The sequence below is a fragment of the Colletes gigas genome, unplaced genomic scaffold (genome assembly GCF_013123115.1).
Source record: "Colletes gigas isolate AHSC1104 unplaced genomic scaffold, ASM1312311v1 Colletes_gigas_Sc00014, whole genome shotgun sequence".
Taxonomy (NCBI): Eukaryota; Metazoa; Arthropoda; class Insecta; order Hymenoptera; family Colletidae; genus Colletes; species Colletes gigas.
Genome location: NW_025106643.1, coordinates 3,401,371 through 3,421,796, shown reverse-complemented (window position 1 = coordinate 3,421,796; position 20,426 = coordinate 3,401,371). Strand labels below are relative to the sequence as shown.

The 20,426-nt window shown below is 33.0% G+C and overlaps 2 protein-coding genes across 4 annotated transcripts; one reads left to right on the top strand and one right to left on the bottom strand.

The window, feature by feature from the left end:
• Window positions 1-502: 502 nt before the first annotated feature.
• Window positions 503-1,856, bottom strand: LOC122399610 (zinc finger protein 28 homolog). The gene is made up of 3 exons (XM_043400406.1): window positions 1,796-1,856; window positions 789-1,443; window positions 503-668 (listed from the first exon to the last, which is right to left on the bottom strand). The coding sequence occupies exons 1-3, from the start codon at window positions 1,854-1,856 to the stop codon at window positions 503-505; spliced, it is 882 nt and encodes a 293-aa protein (XP_043256341.1).
• A 2,078-nt stretch (window positions 1,857-3,934) lies between these two features.
• LOC122399677 (vitellogenin receptor) lies at window positions 3,935-20,183 on the top strand. 3 transcript variants are annotated; one of them, XM_043400531.1, is made up of 32 exons: window positions 3,935-4,062; window positions 4,498-4,564; window positions 4,643-4,773; window positions 5,848-5,985; window positions 6,553-6,658; window positions 6,737-6,886; window positions 7,580-7,696; window positions 7,837-7,959; window positions 8,457-8,672; window positions 8,771-8,942; window positions 9,578-9,779; window positions 9,858-10,049; window positions 10,129-10,249; window positions 10,326-10,466; window positions 10,687-10,942; window positions 11,060-11,262; window positions 11,429-11,581; window positions 12,785-12,912; window positions 13,023-13,147; window positions 13,237-13,439; window positions 14,103-14,278; window positions 15,976-16,220; window positions 16,568-16,875; window positions 17,171-17,410; window positions 17,468-17,620; window positions 18,184-18,329; window positions 18,407-18,498; window positions 18,616-18,853; window positions 19,036-19,213; window positions 19,492-19,783; window positions 19,863-19,974; window positions 20,048-20,183. In XM_043400531.1, the coding sequence occupies exons 2-32, from the start codon at window positions 4,501-4,503 to the stop codon at window positions 20,159-20,161; spliced, it is 5,235 nt and encodes a 1,744-aa protein (XP_043256466.1). In that variant the 5' UTR covers window positions 3,935-4,062; window positions 4,498-4,500; the 3' UTR covers window positions 20,162-20,183. The 3 variants fall into 3 exon arrangements, with proteins under 3 accessions (XP_043256466.1, XP_043256465.1, XP_043256464.1); XM_043400530.1 differs by having other exon boundaries at window positions 20,045-20,180; XM_043400529.1 differs by having other exon boundaries at window positions 20,042-20,180.
• Window positions 20,184-20,426: the final 243 nt, after the last annotated feature.

The window sequence follows — 20,426 nt, the reverse complement described above, 5'->3', positions numbered from 1 at the left end:
GAAATTTATAAATCGAAATTATAACAATACAGAAATGCAAACGGATACGAAGAATTAATATTTTTCTGTTTATACGTTTTCTTTGTCATCTAAACGCAGCTTGAAAATAATTTATCTCGTGTAAAAGAAAACGTGCCGACAAAGTTTTATGAAAATCAACTGATCGATATCTCATCTTGGTGCTTCTACTTTCCCCGTGGTTTACACGTTTTGTCTTTCGACGATGAATTGGATTTATTTACTCGCAAGAATAAGAATATCGATTTTATGGTTCTGTTAATTAAAAATTTTATATGGGACGTATTATAATAAAAATAAAAAATTGTACATACAATATTTCATAATACTATATCACGTATGTATGTAATTATATTAAAATTGTAACGTAACGACACTTTGAATTCAAATTTCATAATACTGAGAAACAAAATACATATAATATGCTACAAGCTCGTACAGATGAAAAATTGTATATATGTATTAGAGAAACAAAATTTGTCTTCTAACTACAGTTTTGTTCTCTCCTTTGTGATATTCTGTATTTCCTACAAGCTTCGGGACAGTGTCGTTCTAGATATCGTCTTTGAGAAAACGCTTTGAAACACTCCCCGCACCGCCATTGCCATTGATGATGATTTCGTGTCCTTTGGTGTGCACGTAAATTCGATCTACAAAATACGTACGTTACGCCATAGCATTGAATCTTAAAGTAGAGGTTGGCCAGTAATTAAATATGATCTTTGCAGTTATTAGAAAAATGAAATATGAAACCATAAAAGAATATATACCGATCGGCGAAGGATTTATGGCACACTGGGCACTCGAAAGGTCGTTCGCCAGTGTGAAGGCGTAGATGACCCTTTAGCACCCACGGACGATCGAAACTTTTGCGACAATAAGGGCAGTAATGCATGGTTTTATTTCGTTTCCAATTCTGAGTATTTTCCACCCCAGATGTTTTTATGTTATTGCTGAAATATTGATTCTGAGAATCGATAGGTTTCTTGCTGGGGGGAGTCAAATACAATGCTTGGCTTTCAGCTTCGTCGAACGTTCTGTTCAAATCCACTGCTACTTTGATTTCATTATTCGTTACATTTATCGGGTCGTTTAATTTTTTCGTGTTCAAAGGCACCGATAGTTGCCCTTTCTGCGGTTTCATCTCATCTTTCGTGTTTAGAATTATTTGGTCGGTATTGATCGAAACGTTACCAGACGACGATAATGTGTTTTCGATTTCCGAAAAGTACGTGACGCCTAAGTCTACGCCCCCGGTCAATTCCTTGTTCCATAACATGCAATTCTCTTTGTTGAAGCTGTACCGTGTTACGATCGGTAGCTTCGAGGACGTCCAAATGTTGTTGCATTTCGACGAATTGTCTTTCACCTGGTGCTTTCGTTTGGCGTCGTTCGACGACGGTGGAATCCATGGTGTTTCGGTCTCTACGTATACATTCGCAGTCAAGAACATTATCTGGTTTCATAGATAGTAATTCTATGAAATATGAAATTATAATATGTGAAGTATTTTTTTTTTTCTTGCATTCACCGATTTAATTCAAATTTGTACGCTGGTAGATAAAATATACCATTGTAGGGACAAAAATATGAAAAAAGAAGTTTAGGAATGATTTCTAGAAAGAATATTCAATATTCACTCCAACAATAACGTAATGGAAATGCACATCGTGCGATAGTTTTCCATAACCACGTAAAAATTTCACTGTCGTTAGATTGGCGCACTGTACCTTATATTCGAGTGGAAACAAAGAGAATAAAATGATGGGTGTATTACCTTCGGAGGAATTGTTGGTCTTCCTGTACCTTGTCATCGATTTGATCAGGCAACGCGGCATATTTTCCGGGGAAAATATGAACACAGAACTTTGCAGAAGAAAAACGAAATAGAATTAAGTGTGCTATTCGTTGTAACAGCGACGAAGCAAAACCACTGTCACGCGGTGGGCTAGCATTTGTTTTTTTCAGTGCCCAGTACCGTAATATCGAAGGGCCGGCCATGACGGATGCAACAAAATACAGCGCTGTTAATAATCATAAACTCAATCATATTTTAAACAACATTGAAAACAAAATTTTTTATAACTTCGAAACAAAAGTCGAAGAAACCGTTTGTACATTTCTATATTGCGGTATGAAACAAAAATATGGAAAATAACCATCTTAACTATTCACATTAATGATAATAATATTAAGAATAGAAAATTATTCATTATTCTCACGAAATCGTTTCTTTTCTCAAATAATCTTGTTCTTAAGCGAACTTTGAATGTAGACTCTATAATTCCTCAGCAATTGGTTTAATTCATTTAATTAATACAAATTTTTTAAGGGATGAATTTCTGTTAACATTCAAATTATTTATTGAATCAAATAATACGGAATGTAATCATTTTCCAATTGCTGTATAACAAGTTATGATATTAAATTGAGATATGGTTACATAACATTAATAATACAATTTAAATTATATAAATATATTAAGTTTTAAATTGTATTTATCTGATTCTTGACAGATCTTATAATTTGTTTTATTCATGTATACATATATGTATTAAACGTTCATTTAATTGAATGATCATTGAGATAAGTAGTTTTCTTTGTTCGACGAATAATAAATTCATTTATTAGTTTTCGACTAATTTTGAAAAGGATAAGTAAATTCAAATTTAACGTGCAAGAGAATTTATGGCCGAATATATTTCTATTTATGTTTGTATACATTTCTTATGGCACACTTGTACACGACTTCTTATACTGTGCGGAATTTACGACAATGAATAAATTGTAGCTAAATGGACAACGTATCATTTTTCGCTGTACGCTATAGAAGGAATTTTTCAAAATTTTTAGTCTTTCAAACCGTTGCAAATAAGAAAACAAATATTCGATACTTAAAATTCAAAATTCATGCATTAAACGTATTCTTTCTCAAACTATGTATAGAAGAAACCTAAAAAGAAATCTATTTATCGATCTGCAATTAATATATACTATAAATATTTTTTAAATAGTAATAATAATGTTTAAATATACGTAAATAGAAGATGTAATTTTGATTGCAATTATTAAGTAATCAATGATATATAAATCAATAATTAAATTTAATGGATTTAACGATTCATTAATTATAAAATAAAGGATCATTTGTTTTTAATATTACTTTCGTTGCATAATTAATTTGATTTCGGTCTCTTCACCATCGTTTCGTAAATGGCCGATCGTTCAACGAAAGCTGTAAAAAATAGTTAAAATATTGTTTTAAAGAGATTATTGCAAATACATAATGATATATAAAAAGTAATCTGAAGCAGTTTCCTCAAATGGGCCATTTACGATATTAAATTATCACAAGAATAGCAGACTTATTTTTACAAGAGTTTGCATCTGCAAATATACATATATGTATATATTATTACGTTTTATTGGTTCTAGTAAAAATTAGAGTAATTTATCATTTTATGATTGCAACTTGTTGGTTAAAAAAAATAACAAAGAAACAATCAATTATCAAAGAAAGCTGAATTTGGTAAGAAAGATGAATTCACTTATGCATGATTTTTTATCAAAACAGCCCTCCACATTATTGGAAAATATTGTTAGTCGATTTTGTAAATTGCAATTTGAAGATAAATAAAGCAAATTTTTCAAAATGAATTGAATTTGGGAAATTAATTTTTCACATTTTGCTTTTCCCCGCAAATATCGATATAATTAAAATTGAGATTCCAGAATAATTTTAATAATAATAATAAATCGAAAATAATTTTATTAGTATTTGTAATAATTTATTTTAATATTTCAAAGAATGAGACTTCTTAAATAACGAAACCCAGGCTTCAACCCCCTCCTAGTCGCCCTTAATCGCCCGTATTTGACTACCCAACGTTGCCTGTATCAACTTTTAGTGCCTTGATAACAGTCGTAGTGGTAACAAGGAACTGGCAATTTCAATATCTCATCAATATTTCGTAAATTCAGAACACTTCTATAATAGTACACATATCCATATATCTTTCTTCACACATAGTGCGAAGAACCTCTGTAAGTATATCTAATATTTATTTCTTCGTTACTATATAAAATTCATTAAAAAATTAAATACATTTTACCGATATATTATTACTTTCACACTCCTTGTTAAATTTAATTAAATTTTTATAACATTATTCGACACCAACGATTAAATAAATGAATAGAGTTTTATAAAAATAAGGGTAGAAATCGAGGAAATAATTTGCACGATTAAAGGAGATTTTGTGAGGACCATTGAACAAAATATTATTTGCAATCTGTTCAAATTAACTAAAGTACAATAATCTAATGAAAGATAGATGAACGTAGAAAGCCATTTTATATTTTTCACGTTCCATTTTCTATAAATTATTTCGTAGAATTTTAAATTTAACCAGTGTTTCGTGTGGCTAATATTAACAATTTAGTGTTAGATGGTAATCAATTTAATGAAATTGTTACAGGATTATGTACCATAATTTATTCGCGTTCCTCGTTCTAACCATCTTCTATTCGCACGTCGATTCACGAGGTAAATTTCATTTCCAATTAAACGCAACGTGTTCGATCAAGGTGACATTTTAATTTGTTTTTGTTTTCAAATTTGAAGTTAACCGCTGCGAGCCACCGGACTGGTTCTTGTGCCATGATGAGAAACGATGTATCGCATCCTTTTTCTTATGCGATGGAGACAGCGAATGCAATGATAATTCGGACGAAATAAATTGTCTCGAATTCAACGTATGTATAATAATTTAAAAAAAAAGAAGGAAAAACATCGTACAAGATAATACAACAATCATACTGCAATCTAAAAGAAGCAATTCTTCGTGCAAAAAGAATCGAAAGTACAGAACAAAATTGTTTCGTATGATATTCGAGGGAACCAATTACTCTGATACAATTAATTTTTAATTGCAATTATCTTATTTTTATTTAGTAAACTTTTCTAATAATTATATTATAAGTTTTAATTATATTATTACATATATTATAATTAATAATATATATTATATTATTTTTAATTGCAATTATCTTATTTTTATTTACTAAACTTTTCTAATAATTATATTATAAGTTTTAATTATATTATTATATATATTTTAATTATATTATTATATATATTATAATTAATAATATATAATATACTTATAATATAATTATTAGAAAAGTTTAGTAAATAAAAATAAGATAATTGCAATTAAAAATAATATAATATATATTATTAATTGTAATATAATTAAAAATTACAATTACTCAAATCCAGGTACATTCGACGATTATAATAACGAATTTCAGTATAAACTACGTTTTATAAATAAAGATAAGACAGTTATCGTTTGAAATTAATTTTATCAAGAATAATTATCCAAAATGCTAAATATTCGAGTTAGTTTTGAACGAAGAATCATCCCCTCTCTTGGTTGGCCTGTGTTAATAATTTTCCTTCTATAAGAAAGGAATAATTGTATCGAAATGAAAATACAACTAAGTTCAACGAACTACAATTCAATTAATTGTTACTATTAATAACAAACGACAAAGTTAATTATTAGTTTATGAACAATTTATATGCTACTTTGTTCAAATTTAAATATACAGCGTAAAGATATCTTGAAGATGTGCTCGTTTACAACAAATGAAGTTTAAAAATCATTTTTAAGGCGCCATTGTTCTGTTTTCGTGTTCGTGTTATACCAGAATTCATAGAGCGCAATAAGCAGACTTATAAAATGATTAGTCGAATAATAATACATAATCAGTGATATCTAATGTATACTAAATCAAATTTTACATTTTCTTTGTGTGAATCAGTCTACCAATTCCATGGTTCGATGCGCAACGGACGAATTTCAATGCGCAGATAGATCTTGTATACCGATCGATAGATTTTGTGATGGAAAAATCGATTGCCCAGACAAAAGCGACGAAGAAGACAGTTGCGTGATAAATGTAAGATCATGTTTAAATTTTCTGGAGCACAAAGCAAGAAAGAAATATAATCACATACTTTCTGATAGCATTCATTGATATTACAATATCTCTTGCACTCTGACTGAACCAAAATTTTACATATTCTGCTGTAATCGATTGTTATTTTTTACATCCTCGTAACTAAAAAAATGAAACCAGGGCAACGTGTTCTTTCTTGTTTTATATTACATAAAGTTTTTGCCCTCCAAATTAACCATTTTGCAGATCATGCTCACCCTTTTGTAGAGCAAATTCATCTTATGGATGACTCAGAAGTGAAGTATTGAAATGTAATTTTTTCATATTTTGTGATTTTCTTTACAATTAGTGAGCTAGCATTCAAAGGGAGATTGATACTTTTAAAGTTGAATAAGTATTTTATGTTAAGTAATAATAGCATTATATAGGATTTCATTGTTATTGCAATGATTTAAGGAAACAAATTTCTAGAAAAACATTGATTTGTAAAAGAATTTGGAATGTAAAACCTGTATTCAGCCCATGTAATATTGGTATTTAATATGTTGTTAACAATTTAACGTACAGTTATCATGCGATGGTTTTCGTTGCGCCAATGGTCGTTGCATAAAAAAGGAATGGGTTTGCGATGGCGTTCCTGATTGTCTCGATAGCAGTGACGAACAAAAATGCGGTAATTCCCATAAATTTTCATAAATTTTCGTAATTATTCAATATCGGATCAATTTCACGATCAATCGATTCTTCGTAGATAATAAAACGATACCTGCCAGCGAATGTAACAGCGAAATCGATCGATATTTGTGTAAAAATGAAAGATGTATCCCTCTGAACTTAACTTGTAACGGGAAAAACGATTGTGGCGATGATTCGGACGAAAATGTCGTTGAATGTGAGAAGGGTAAGTGTGAATCGAAGGTAAACATTACTAAAAAATGCGCGTAATTATGATGCAATTTGCATATTAACCCTTTGCACTCCAAATTATATTTCAATCTTGTTACCAGCTGCCCCCCAATGCTTTTAAGTGTTTCATTTGAAATTTACGTTAATTTTTTCTGTAATTTTCAAGTGTAAAAATTAAATGATAAATATAATTTAATCTTTTATTTATAAATATTTCAATAATTAAATCTTGTTACCAGCTGCCCCCCAATGCTTTTAAGTGTTTCATTTGAAATTTACGTTAATTTTTTCTGTAATTTTCAAGTGTAAAAATTAAATGATAAATATAATTTAATCTTTTATTTATAAATATTTCAATAATTAAATCTTGTTACCAGCTGCCCCCCAATGCTTTCAAGTGTTTCATTTGAAATTTACGTTAATTATTTCGTAATTTTCAAGTGTAAAAATCAAATAATAAATATAATTTAATCTTTTATTTATAAATATTTCAATAATTAAATTTTAAAATCGAATACAATAAAATTCTTATGAAATAGTCTTATGGTACAGAAAAAAGTTATCGAATAATAAGAAAAAATCAATTATATTTAATTTTTCATATATCCAGTGAAAATTATTATCTCTTTGGTGTGATAAAGAAATGATTTTAACGTGATAATTATATTTCAACTATTTTAATTTTTAGCTGACGCTGAGTGCAAACAAACATCTCACTGCGAACACTATTGCAGAAAAACACCCCAAGGTGCTCAGTGCTCTTGTCGTTTGGGTTACGAATTATCGAACAATCGTACATGCAGAGGTAAATATGCTCGAAATGATCATTTATCAACTTAACGACGATCGAATGCATAATTTTTAGAAGTTTAAATATTCGATAATCATGCTGATAAGTGTTTAGAATCGTTGCATTTAGAATTCATTGCACGTATTGCTTTGCAGATGTGAACGAATGCGAGAATTATGGTACATGCGATCAACAATGCATAAACACTGTTGGGTCTTATAAATGCGCGTGTCAACCTGGTTACACCTTAAACGACGATAAAATCTGCAAAGCTGAAGGTATTTACAACCGCTTAATTACACGATTACAATCATAAAATTTATTTTATTATATTTTTTTATTTTATTTATTTATTATCATTAAATTATGAATTCTCCTACTCAGGATACTCGTAAAAGAGTACAGAAATATTATAACTAGACAAATTCATATTTTTATTAATAAAATTAATGAAATTGGAGCTTTGTAGAGGGTTGTCTTAACACATTACCGACCGATAGCGTATTAATCAACTTTTTTACCGACCAACGTTTACCGACCGATAGCCGATTAATCAACCGCTACCGGTCGGTAAAGTGTTAACCCCTAGATATAATAATTCGTACCTTACTTTAAGTATTTCTTATATTCTTGCATATTAACTAAATTCTGTAGTTTTTTGAAAATTAAAATTTCCCATAAATGCATAAACATCCGCAGTCTAATTATAACAGATGTGTGCCTTGTGTTTTCAATTTTTAAGTTTATTAAATTATCATGTAATGCTTAACTATAGGTGGTGAAGCTTCGTTGGTGTATTCGATAAAAACAGAGATCCATGGCATATATCTCAACTCTGAAGTATATTTCCCGATCACTAGTAATTTGCAACACGCCGTGGCCGTTTCCTTAGATGCAAATTACGTATATTGGTCCGACATCGAAAACGGAAACGAAGCGATAATTAAGAGTTTAGAGGATGGTTCCAAGAGAGAAGTCATCGTCACAACAGGTATATTACCTACATTACTATTATATCTGGTAATAACACACAATGTCGTTGTTGCGTGATATTATAGTATTAAATTTGTTATATTTTATATTTCGAAGGTCTAGGCAGTCCTGACGATATAGCTGTGGATTGGATAACGGGCAATATATATTTCACCGACAGCGATTTCGCGCATATTGGTGTTTGTAGTAATGATGGTACTTATTGTAGCGTTATAGTTAAGGAACAAAACGATAAACCAAGGGGCCTTGCTTTGTTACCATCAAGGGGGTGAGTATCTTAACACATCGACTGCCAGACTAAAATTATACGTTTTTGTGTGAGTCCAAAACTTTGATTTTAAACAATTGTAGACTACATGAATTAAAAGTCTTAATAATTATTTTCGTGACAGCAACTAACATTCATGAACTCCATTCAAAGTTATTTCGTTTAACATTTCAGCTTGAGAATTAATTGTTTAAAGCGAAAAGTCTTGTCACCCAAATATGGATGACGTGGCAGCCAACGTGTTAACACATTACCGACCGATAGCCTATTAATCGACTTTTTTACCGACCAACGCTTACCGACCGATAGCGTATTAATCAACTTTTTTACCGACCAACGCTTACCGACCGATAGCCGATTAATCAACCGCTACCGGCCGGTAAAGTTTTAAGGAGGCATTCCAGTCTAGATATCAATGTTTTATGTGTTTATTAGAATTAAAAAAAATCTTTAAATATACTTCCAGAAAATGAAACTTAAAATAATCGATTTTTTAGAAGTTTCGAAGTTCTAGACCAGAGTATCTCCTTAGTACTTTTTAATCGTTCTAAAAATTACATATCTATAAAATTGATTCTTCTCAAACGATGATGCTTCTTAATGTATCACTGAATATTAAAATTATACGTTTTTAGTTTAATGTACTGGACTCAATGGGGCTCAAATTCGCGCATATTAATGGCGAGCATGGACGGAAAAAATAGCACCGCGTTAATAACAGAGAAATTGGAATGGCCAAACAGTTTATCTATCGATTACGCGAACAACAGATTGTATTGGATAGATAGTAAAATAAGAGTAATCGAATCGATACGACTAGATGGTTCCGATCGCAGGGTACGAATCTTCCACGACAATATCTAAAGTTACGATCTTCGGAGATTACAAATTATTTTAATTTCATATTTTGTTCAGACTGTATTAAACGGTGTGGCAAAGAAACCGTTCTCGTTGGCTGTATTCGAGAATAAACTGTATTGGAGCGACGCGATATCAAACACCATACAATCGTGTGATAAATTCACTGGTAAAGATTGGAAAGCTTTCGTGCACTCGAATAACTCTATTTATGGGATGCATATATACCATTCTGTTTTAAAACCCAGGGTAAATATCATTCTTTTATGTTCCTAGTGTTCTCTAATTGAAATAAATTATTAACAATTCAAATTGTTACGATCTACAGATTTCGAATCCATGCAATTCAAACCCTTGTTCGCAATTGTGTTTGCTAAATTCAGAGAGTGGGTATTCATGTGCTTGTACGTTGGACAAAGAACTCAATTTAGATCAACACACATGCCGTGGTAGGTACCAATGTTATTGCACCTTAATGTTTCGTTAAAAAATATGTAAAATGTTATAAAATTATAAAAATTTCAGTTACCAAAAAGAGAATGCGTCTTATCATCGCGGCAGGAAGTACATTCATAAAGTACGAGCATGAATTGCTGGGGAAACCAAAAATAACAAATATTAATACATTTAAACACATCACCGCGGCTGTTTATAATCCTCTTACTGGTAAAATTTGTATAATTAATTACTGAATTTATAGACGAACATCATACTTGTTTTATCAAACGGGCAACAGTTTTTATTACAAAAATTATTGCCTCTGTATAAAAGCTTTCGAGAAGCTGAATGTTATCATCGATTTTAGTTTGCCTTAATTTTTCTGTCACAAATTTTCTGCTATACTTTCATATTTTTATAAAATTTCTCTGATATTACTCGACAATAGGTGATTTGATCGCGAACGATCAATTGTCGGACACCATTTTCAAATTCGACCGGGAATTTACCGGAGGCCTAGAAAACGTGATATCTACGAACGATACAATAGTGAGCGGAATGGACATCGATTATGTTGGGAATAATTTGTATTTATCGAATATGAAACTCAAAACTATCGACGTTTATAACTTGAAAACCTACAACAAAACGGTTTTCTATTTCCAAGACGAACCTCATGATATCGTGCTCGTACCGGAAGAAGGGTAATCATTTCCAAAGAAAAATAACTTGAATCTCTTTATAATATACAAAAAAACAAATAAGTTTCAAGCTGAACGTGCAAGCCTCGAATTTAGAATCGTTGTAAACAAATGTTTTAGTGTGATGTTCGTCGTTTTTGGCGCGAATGGAAAGTATCGCATAGATACAATGAAAATGCATGGAATTGGACCCAGAATTACGGTCGAAGGAAATAAAACCCCTTTGTTTGGACCGAAAATATCATTGTATTACGACAAAAATTTAAAACGACTGTTCTGGAGTGATCAACGCACTGGTCGTATTGGCAGCACAACGATCAATGGTTCGTAATAAAGAATCCTGGTCTAGAAGGCCAATTTTTAATCTTTTCTCGAGAATTTTTCCCCCCAAAAATACCATAGGACTAATTTTCTTCATTTTGATTTGATGTTAAATATGAAGAGACTAGAATACCCCCTTAAAGCGATTTAAAACGATCATTTTTTAAGGTTTCGAGACCAACATCTTCCGCACTGGACTGACGGAGCCTGTGAGTCTCGCAATTGTCGGCGATTATGTCTTTTGGACACAGTATAAATCAAATCAATTGTTCTGGACTAGCAAAAGCGAGACGCAACATTACCAGAAACGCATCGCGTTGGGTGAGTCGAACGAACCGAAAAATAATAAATAGACTGATGTTTATGCATTTATGGGAAATTTTAATCCTCAAGAAACTACAGAATGCATTTAATATGCAAAAATATAAGAAATAGTTAAAGTAAGATACGAATTATTATACAGGGTGTTCGGCCACCCCTGGGAAAAATTTTAATGGGGGATTCTAGAGGCCAAAATAAGACGAAAATCAAGAATACCAATTTGTTGATGGAAAGCTTCGTTAAAAAGTTATTAACAATTAAATTCAAATATTTCAAATCGTTCTGGAAAAATTATTTTCGGTTGCGGGGGTCAATTACAATCATTTTTTGTCATTAGACATACCCGCGAATTCCTGCCCACTTTCGAGAAAAAAAATAGAGAAGGTGTGAAATTATTCGACAAAATTAAAAAATTGCAAATCGTTGTGGAAAAAATTATTTTCGGTTGCAGGGGTCAACTACAGTCATTTTTGGTGAATAGACATACCCCCGAAATCCTATCTACTTTTGAGAAAAAAAATCGAGTAGGTGCTGAAATTTTTCGGCGAAAAAAGATTTGTCAAATCGTTCTAAAAAAATTATTTTCGGTTGCGAGGGTCAATTACAATCATTTTTTATCGTTACACATACCCCCGAAATCGTACGCACTTTCGAGAAAAAAATTCCTTACTGAAAATCTAATTAGGTGCCATTCAACGGAGAAAAAAAATTGCAAATCGTTGTGGAAAAATTATTTTCGGTTGCGGGGGTCATTTACAATCAGTTTTTGTCATTAGACATACCCGCGAATTCCTGCCCACTTTCGAGAAAAAAAATAGAGAAGGTGTGAAATTATTCGACAAAATTAAAAAATTGCAAATCGTTGTGGAAAAAATTATTTTCGGTTCCGGGGGTCAACTACAGTCATTTTTGGTGAATAGACATACCCCCGAAATCTTGCGTATTTTCGAGAAAAAAATTCATCAAGGGCGGCACTTTAAACGTTAATAACTTTTTAACGAAGCTTCCATCAACAAATTGGTATTCTTGATTTTTGTCTTATTTTGGCCTCTAGAATCCCCCATTAAAATTTTTCCCAGGGTTGGCTGAACACCCTGTATTTAGGGGTTGAGACAGCCCTCTTTGCATAAAGATCTGCACTCTAATAATAAAGCACGAACGAATATATTTTGAATGATTTGTGAAACAATTATTCTTCTTCAGACATACCGGAAAGTTCGAATATATTGCACTTAGTCGGGTTACGCGAAACGTATGTAAATGATCACAAATGTCGCAGAAACAATGGAAACTGTTCTCACGTGTGCCTGGTGTCTACTCCCCGTTCTGGCGTAAGTCATAAATACTGTAATTAACAGGCAGATTCTAATTTATAAACGAATCTACGAGCGAAGTTAGTTTGCAAATCGATCGAAAATTTGTAATTCTTCGAAATCCCCAGATTTGCGCGTGTCCACCCGACATGATGCTGAGTGCAGACAATCGAACGTGCATTCCTCAAACTGCCTGCAGTCGGGGTGAAATAAAATGCGGGGAACACGATATATGCATAAAATTGCATCAAAGGTACGGTATTAAAATCATTACTGTACGTTTGTAAATAAAATAAAGATATCCTTCGATTTTTTACAACATCGTTTTCGTGACAATTTCAGATGCGATGGCGTTAAAGACTGCCCTAACGGCGAAGACGAATCAGGCGTGTGCGGCGAACTGGAATTGTCGAAGTGTACAAAAGACAATCAATTTCAATGTAAAAGCGGGGAATGTATTAACAAGACGGCACGTTGCGATTCCCATTACGACTGTATAGATCGATCGGACGAGGAGGACTGTGATAAAAAAGAATGCAACTCTAGTAAATCCACTCATTTACTAAATATTATTTACAACATCTTCATTGTTTACAACAATAAGACTGTTTAAATTTAGCGAAACGTTATACTAGATATATACTGTGTATATGAACGAACAATATGATGTAGATCAAAGATAAGAACTATTCGATAGCAGTGTTCGTATATAATTATATTACGAACAGAAAACTCGATTATTACTCAATAAATTAATATTGTTTAAAACCATAGTGTAGTTGTGCTTGTGTGATTATAGCTGAATTGATCAATCGTTACTTAAGCTCAAAGAAATTATTATTGATATACTTCGCCGCGTAATAATTCACTACTTTACGAATTTTAAATCTGAATAGAATATTATTTTTAATTAATATTTAAATAGAATTTTATTCGTACTCTTCCTTATTGATTTCAAATTTTATTTAAATAATATAGAAAGGGTGGGTTTAAGCGATATGAGCACTTCGATAAAGTATTAAGATTAAGTTTGAGATCTCTTCTGTTGGATTTTTATACTGAATCTGTTCCGCGCGATAGGAAACGTTGAGTTTGCATACCTGAACGAATAAATGATATTGTCGCGATTGATATTCGATAGAAAGTTGAATAAAGCTCAGCGATGCTTCGAGAACCAACGATCACTCAACAAATTTTATGTCTTTTAGGTGAGTTTCAATGTCACGAAGGAAAATGCATATCAAAATATCTTTTATGCGACGGGCAACCCGACTGTTCTGATTTTTCCGATGAAATGGATTGCTCCAAACACGTTTGCGACACTGATAGTTTCTCATGCGACATGGGAATGTGTATTCCGAAATCGTGGAACTGTGACGGTGAGGTGAGTCCCATGATCCCTATTAATATCATAGGACGGAGTCACGGCGTGCAATGCATTCTTCTAATGCAAATTCAACTAAACGTCGCCGAACAGGAAGTTGTTTTTCATGATCGTTCCTTACGTAACGTGTTATTTCGATTTCCATCTACTTTTATACAAAGGTGTTCGGCCACCCCTAAAAAAAATTGTAACGGGAGATTCTAGAGGCCAAAATAACACGAAAATCAAGAATTGTAATTTGTTGATTGAGGCTTCGTTAAAAAGTTATTAACGTTTAAAGTTCCGCCCTTACTGAATTTTTTTCTCGAAAACGCTAAGGATTTCAGGGGTATGTCTATTGACCAAAAATTATTGCAATTGACCCCCGCAACTGAAAATAATTTTTCCAGAATGATTTGAAATTCTTCAATTTTGCCGAAAAATTTGTCTACCTATTGAATTTTTTTCTCGAAACTGCGTAGGATTTCGGGGGTATAGCTATTCACCAAAATTGATTGTAATTGATCCCTGCAACCGAAAATAATTTTTTCGGAACGTTTGGAATCTTTTCAATTTTAGGCACCGATATTTCTTAGAAATTCGTTTTTCATTTTTAGTTATTTTATTTGACGCTCTACAGAAAACATGTCTAATACTTTTTTGTAGATACCCACGAACTCTACTTTAGAAAAAAGTTTCAATGAGATACGTTCACTATTGTAGAAGTTATGGATGTTTGAAAATTGGACCATTTTTATAGGGGTTTTTCTCATTTTCCGTGATCAAGGAGCAACTTTTCGAATATTTTTGGAATTTCTACATATTCTATGCCAAAATACGCGTTGTTTGCCGTTTGAAACATTAAAATCCCCCAATTCATTCAGAAGTTATGGCATTTTTATGAAATTTCGGGGAACCATTTTTGGCCTCAAATTAGATTATTGGTAAGGAATTTTTTTTTCGAAAATGCGTAGGATTTCGAGGGTATGTCTATTCAACAAAAATGATTATAATTGTCCTCCACATCCGAAAATAATTTTTCCAGAACGATTTGACATTTTTTTTAACGTCGAAAAATTTCACACCTTCTCGCATTTTTTTCTAGAAAATGGGTGGGAATTCGAGGGTATGTCTATTCACCAAAATTGATTGCAATTGACCCTCGCAACAGAAAATAATTTTTTCAAAATGATTTGAAATTTTTTAATTTTGTCGAAAAATTTCACACTTCTCGAATTTTTTTCTTGAAAATGCGCAGGATTTCGAGGGGATATCTAATCACAAAAATTGATTCTAATTGTCCTCCACATCCGAAAATAATTTTTCCAGAACGATTTGAAACTTTTTTTTCCGTCGAAAAATTTCACACCTTCTCGAATTTTTTTTTAGAAAATGGGTGGGATTTCGGGGATATGTCTATTCACCGAAGATGATTGTAATCGACTCCTGCAACCAAAAATAATTTTTTCAGAATAATTTGAAATTTTTTAATAACTGTTTAAGGAAGCCTCAACCAAGAAATTTATATTCTTAATTTTCGTTTTATTTTGGCCTGTAGAATCTCCCATTAAAATTTTTCCCCAGGTGTAGCCGAGCACTCTGTATGTTTGAATGGACAGAATTAATTGAAACGTGAATTTTTCATTACGAACACATGCATATAGCATGTTTCGCTTAAACTCTCGATCGTAATCTTTTTATTTTGTATTTTGATTCAGGTGGACTGTCCAGACGCTTCTGACGAAAGTGAAACGTGCCATAGACAATCGTGTCCACCTGAAACGTTCACGTGCAGCAATGGCCGTTGCATAGACAAGACGTTAACGTGCGATGGAATCGATGATTGTCAGGATTACAGCGACGAGCAATACTGTACGCAAAAGGCTAAGGAGAAATTCGTCAATTGCACAGCGAACGAGTACAAATGTTATAATACGGAAATGTGTCTTCCAGAACGAGTAAGGTGCGTCATCCAAACTCACTCTCAAATATGGCCGACCACCCACCCCATAGATCGGTCCCTGAAAGGGAAAACCACTGTTGCAACCGAAAATAAGATTTTCAAGATAGTTTTCGAATAAATTTCAAATCTACTTAATAAATCTCTAATGTTTACAAAGATTATCACTAACTGTTATAGACACAATAAGAATTCTAAACTATAAGATGGTAGTTTCGATTGCACGTATGGACTTAAAAAAATATAGCGAAAACTCCAAAAAAAAATCTCGAAATCGCGTGAAAAAGTCGATATTTCTTTTAAAGTCGCGTAGAAATTAATTGATAAATCGAAAATTCTTTATTTTATAGGTGCGATGGAGTCCAGGATTGTCCAAAGAACGACGACGAGCGTAACTGTGCTCGTTGCCAGAAAGGGGAGTACACTTGCGACAATAAAAACTGCATCGACAACTCGTGGGTTTGCGATACGATCAACGACTGCCTCGATGGATCCGACGAAAGAGATTGCGACGGTAGTAAATCGAGAAATATCGTTTCAAGCACGATGTCTAATTGCAAAGAATTCAAGTGTTCTAACGGAGTTTGCCTGCCATTTGAGAAAGTGTGCGACGAGATAGCGGATTGTTCGGATCGAAGCGATGAATTTGGAGAGTGTAGTAAGTATCGTAATAATAAAGAGACCATGACTATCGACGCGTCAAATAATGCAAAATATTAACAGAGCAATTTGAATTTGCAATTTTTTAAACCTTCTTAGATTTCTACTAGAATTGGCTTCCGGGTTGGAGCCGCGTTCAGAAGACGCGAGAGTCTACAGAGAGATACTACAGTATCAGAGATTATTTATCTCTCGTCTTCTGAACGCGGCTCCAACCCGGAAGCCAATTCTAGTAGTAATCACTATGGCCGCGAAAGCCTAAAAAGTACTTCTTAGATTTATTGTTCTTCCAGCGCTCTCGTGCACGAAAAATAATCCCTGCGAAAATATATGCTACAAGACACCCCTTGGCCCAATGTGCGGCTGCCCGACCGGATATCGATTGAGCAGCGATCGAAGATCGTGCGAAGACATCAACGAATGCGAACGTAACATTTGCCCGCAATCTTGTCACAACAAGGACGGATCCTTCACTTGCTCTTGCTACGAGGGATACGTGCTTCGAAGCGACAAAATCTCTTGCAAAGTGGCTGGTAAGGGTCCAAGAACGTAATCGATTTGATCAATTCTGATACGACTTATTACAACAGGACCACCCATGGAAATAATCTCTGTCTCTGGAAAACACATCAGGAAATTGTCGCAGAGTTTAAGCTCGACTACGGTCCTGCACACTGAATTGAATTCCGAAATAAGTGGCATCGACGTAAACGCGAGAATGGAAACCATCTATTGGAGCAACGGTAAGACCGCGATAAGCTAATGCGTATATCGGTACAAAAGAAACGTGTGTCACAGCGTTTGCAAACGAATCGAAGCGTTATCAAGACCAAAGGCTTGTGGATTAAATATTAAGCCTGTTGGGAAGATGAACATCAGTTGTGATGCAAAACCAATTAAAACGTTGGCGCAAAATAATAAAAATAACACGATCATTTAATTTTCGTTGAAAAGAACATTGTACACGTCGCTGTGCATTTAACTTTATTTTTAATTTTATGCAAGCGTTGGATGAAATAACCAATTCCACGAAAAAAGTATATGTTTTGGCCAGAATAATAAAAATAACACGATCGTTTAATTTTGGTTGAAAAGAACATTGTACACGCCACTGTGTATTTAACTTTATTTTTATTTTTATGCAAGCGTTGGATGAAATAACCAATTCCACGAAAAAAGTATATGTTTTGGCCAGAATAATAAAAATAACACGATCGTTTAATTTTTGTTGAAAATTCAAAACATTGTCCAAGTCACTGTGTGTATAATTTTATTTTTATTTTTATGTAATTTTCATTGTCCTCAGATGTGTTAGGTATGATAAATAAATTACACATAAAGAGCAAGGAACGAAAGACTATCACCGGCCTTGGAAGACCGGAAGCGCTCGCCGTTGACTGGATCACAGACAATGTGTATTTTGGCGACAACGATCACGTGAGCAGTATCAAGGTACAATATTGTTGTTAATGAAATATTTACCCAATCTAGTATGTCACGAAAGTAATTGTCTACTGATAATTTTTCAGGTATGCAATCTAGAGGAACGGAAGTGCGCGAACCTGGTTACTATAGGATCACGAATCAAGCTGATGTCTGTTGCTGTCGATCCAAAACAGGGGTATATTTGAGTTTTTAAACTGCTTCGCGTTATCTTTAATTTAATGCAATGTTGAAAAGCGAACGAACTTATTGTTGGACTTATAATGTTTTACAATTATATAAAATTGTGATCCAGATTGCTATTTTGGAGTCAAACAAGTTGGATAGAGTACAACCAGCCCACCAGTGCGATACGTAGGTCCAGTACAACGGGTTCTAGCGTAACAACGATTGTTTCACGGAAAATTGGTATCGTCTACGCGATAACGATCGATCACATGAGATATAGACTATATTGGTCGGATACTCTCTTAAAAACTATCGAGTCTTCAAATTTCGACGGTTCTGATCGCGTGGAATTCTTGAAAACGGATGTGAGTACAGTCGAATCGGTATTAGCTAATTATTCAAGGCTTTCTTATGTATCGATGCATCCAAAACAATACTAACATACTCGTGCTCTAAACCTAATAATTAAAAAATTATTACAATTGAAAGTTTACTAAGTTATTTTTATATATCTGCACACTTGCTATTCTCGTGTCTAATTTCACAGGGTTATCAAGCTCTAAGCATGAACGTGTACGAAGATAATTTGTATTGGCTGATGGGCACCACCAGTACGTTAAACAAATGTAAATTATTTGGTGACCAATCTTGCTCGTCGATTTCCCTTGGTAAATCGAACATCGAAAAATATTTCACGATTTTGCATACATCGAGGCAACCTATCGGCAAGTATAATGATTAATCATGTATCACTGAGTGAAAAGTAAATAATATTAGCAAGGAATATCCAACTTAACACTTTACCGACCGGTAGCGGTTGATTAATAGGCTATCGGTCGGTAAACGTCGACCGATAAAACAGTCGATTAATAGGCTATCGGTCGGTAAAGTGTTAACAAACTTTTGCTGCTATTTTTTGAACTATAATATTTCGAAAGTAAAAGAAAATACATTTTTGTTTATTCTAATATGCTGATTTGCGTTTTGCAACTTTGTTGAATAGGAAGAAACACTTGCGAGGATCATAAATGCGATTACATGTGCGTATTGGATAGGAATAATTCTCTATGTATTTGCCACAATGGACACCCAAATGATTCCAAAGGCACTTGCGCAGAAGACATAAATACAGGAATTAAATTTCATCTGAGTACGGATAATAAAAAAATCAGTCGTCAACAAAATGGAGCGTTGATTGGAATAATCGTCGCGTTATTGGGATGCGTCAGCATTATGACTGTGTATTTGTACTATGACAAAATCAAACCCACTTTTACGAAAAGAAATACTCTGAAGTAAATCATTTTCAAATAATTCAAAATAATTATTCATTTTTTTTAAATTTCTATATGGAAATATCTTTCTCATTTGCAGTATTCATTTCCAAAATCCAAGGTACGAACGACGAAGCGAGATACCGTCACATATATCCAGTTTACCTCCGGGGGAACACGAGTACGTGAATCCAGTGATTAATATATCAAAGGTAACATAATTGCATCGCTTTTCGATCGCAAAATACGTACATTTATCAATTTGAATTTTTTATTCAGAAGCAGCAGAAAGATGAAATAGAAAAAAGTGATATACAGATAATAAATCTACATTCCGATCTGTCGGAAGACGAGACTACAGATTCAGTGTATAAACATAACACTCGATTAATTTATTAAGATACAAATAAAACTGAACGTCAAATTGAAATGGAATATTTATAAATATTTAATAAATATTATTTCAACAAATCGATCATCGGTATAAATTTTTTAAAAGTTCATTTAGCTAAGGCAAATTCTACCTTTCATCTTATCGACTTTCGTGGCTAAATGTGACTGCCATACCGACCTGAAAATTCGCAAATGATCGTCAGTTGAGAAACTATTCACTGAATTAGTATTGATAGGCAAACAGTTCTAGTGTTGCGTAAATACATGTGAG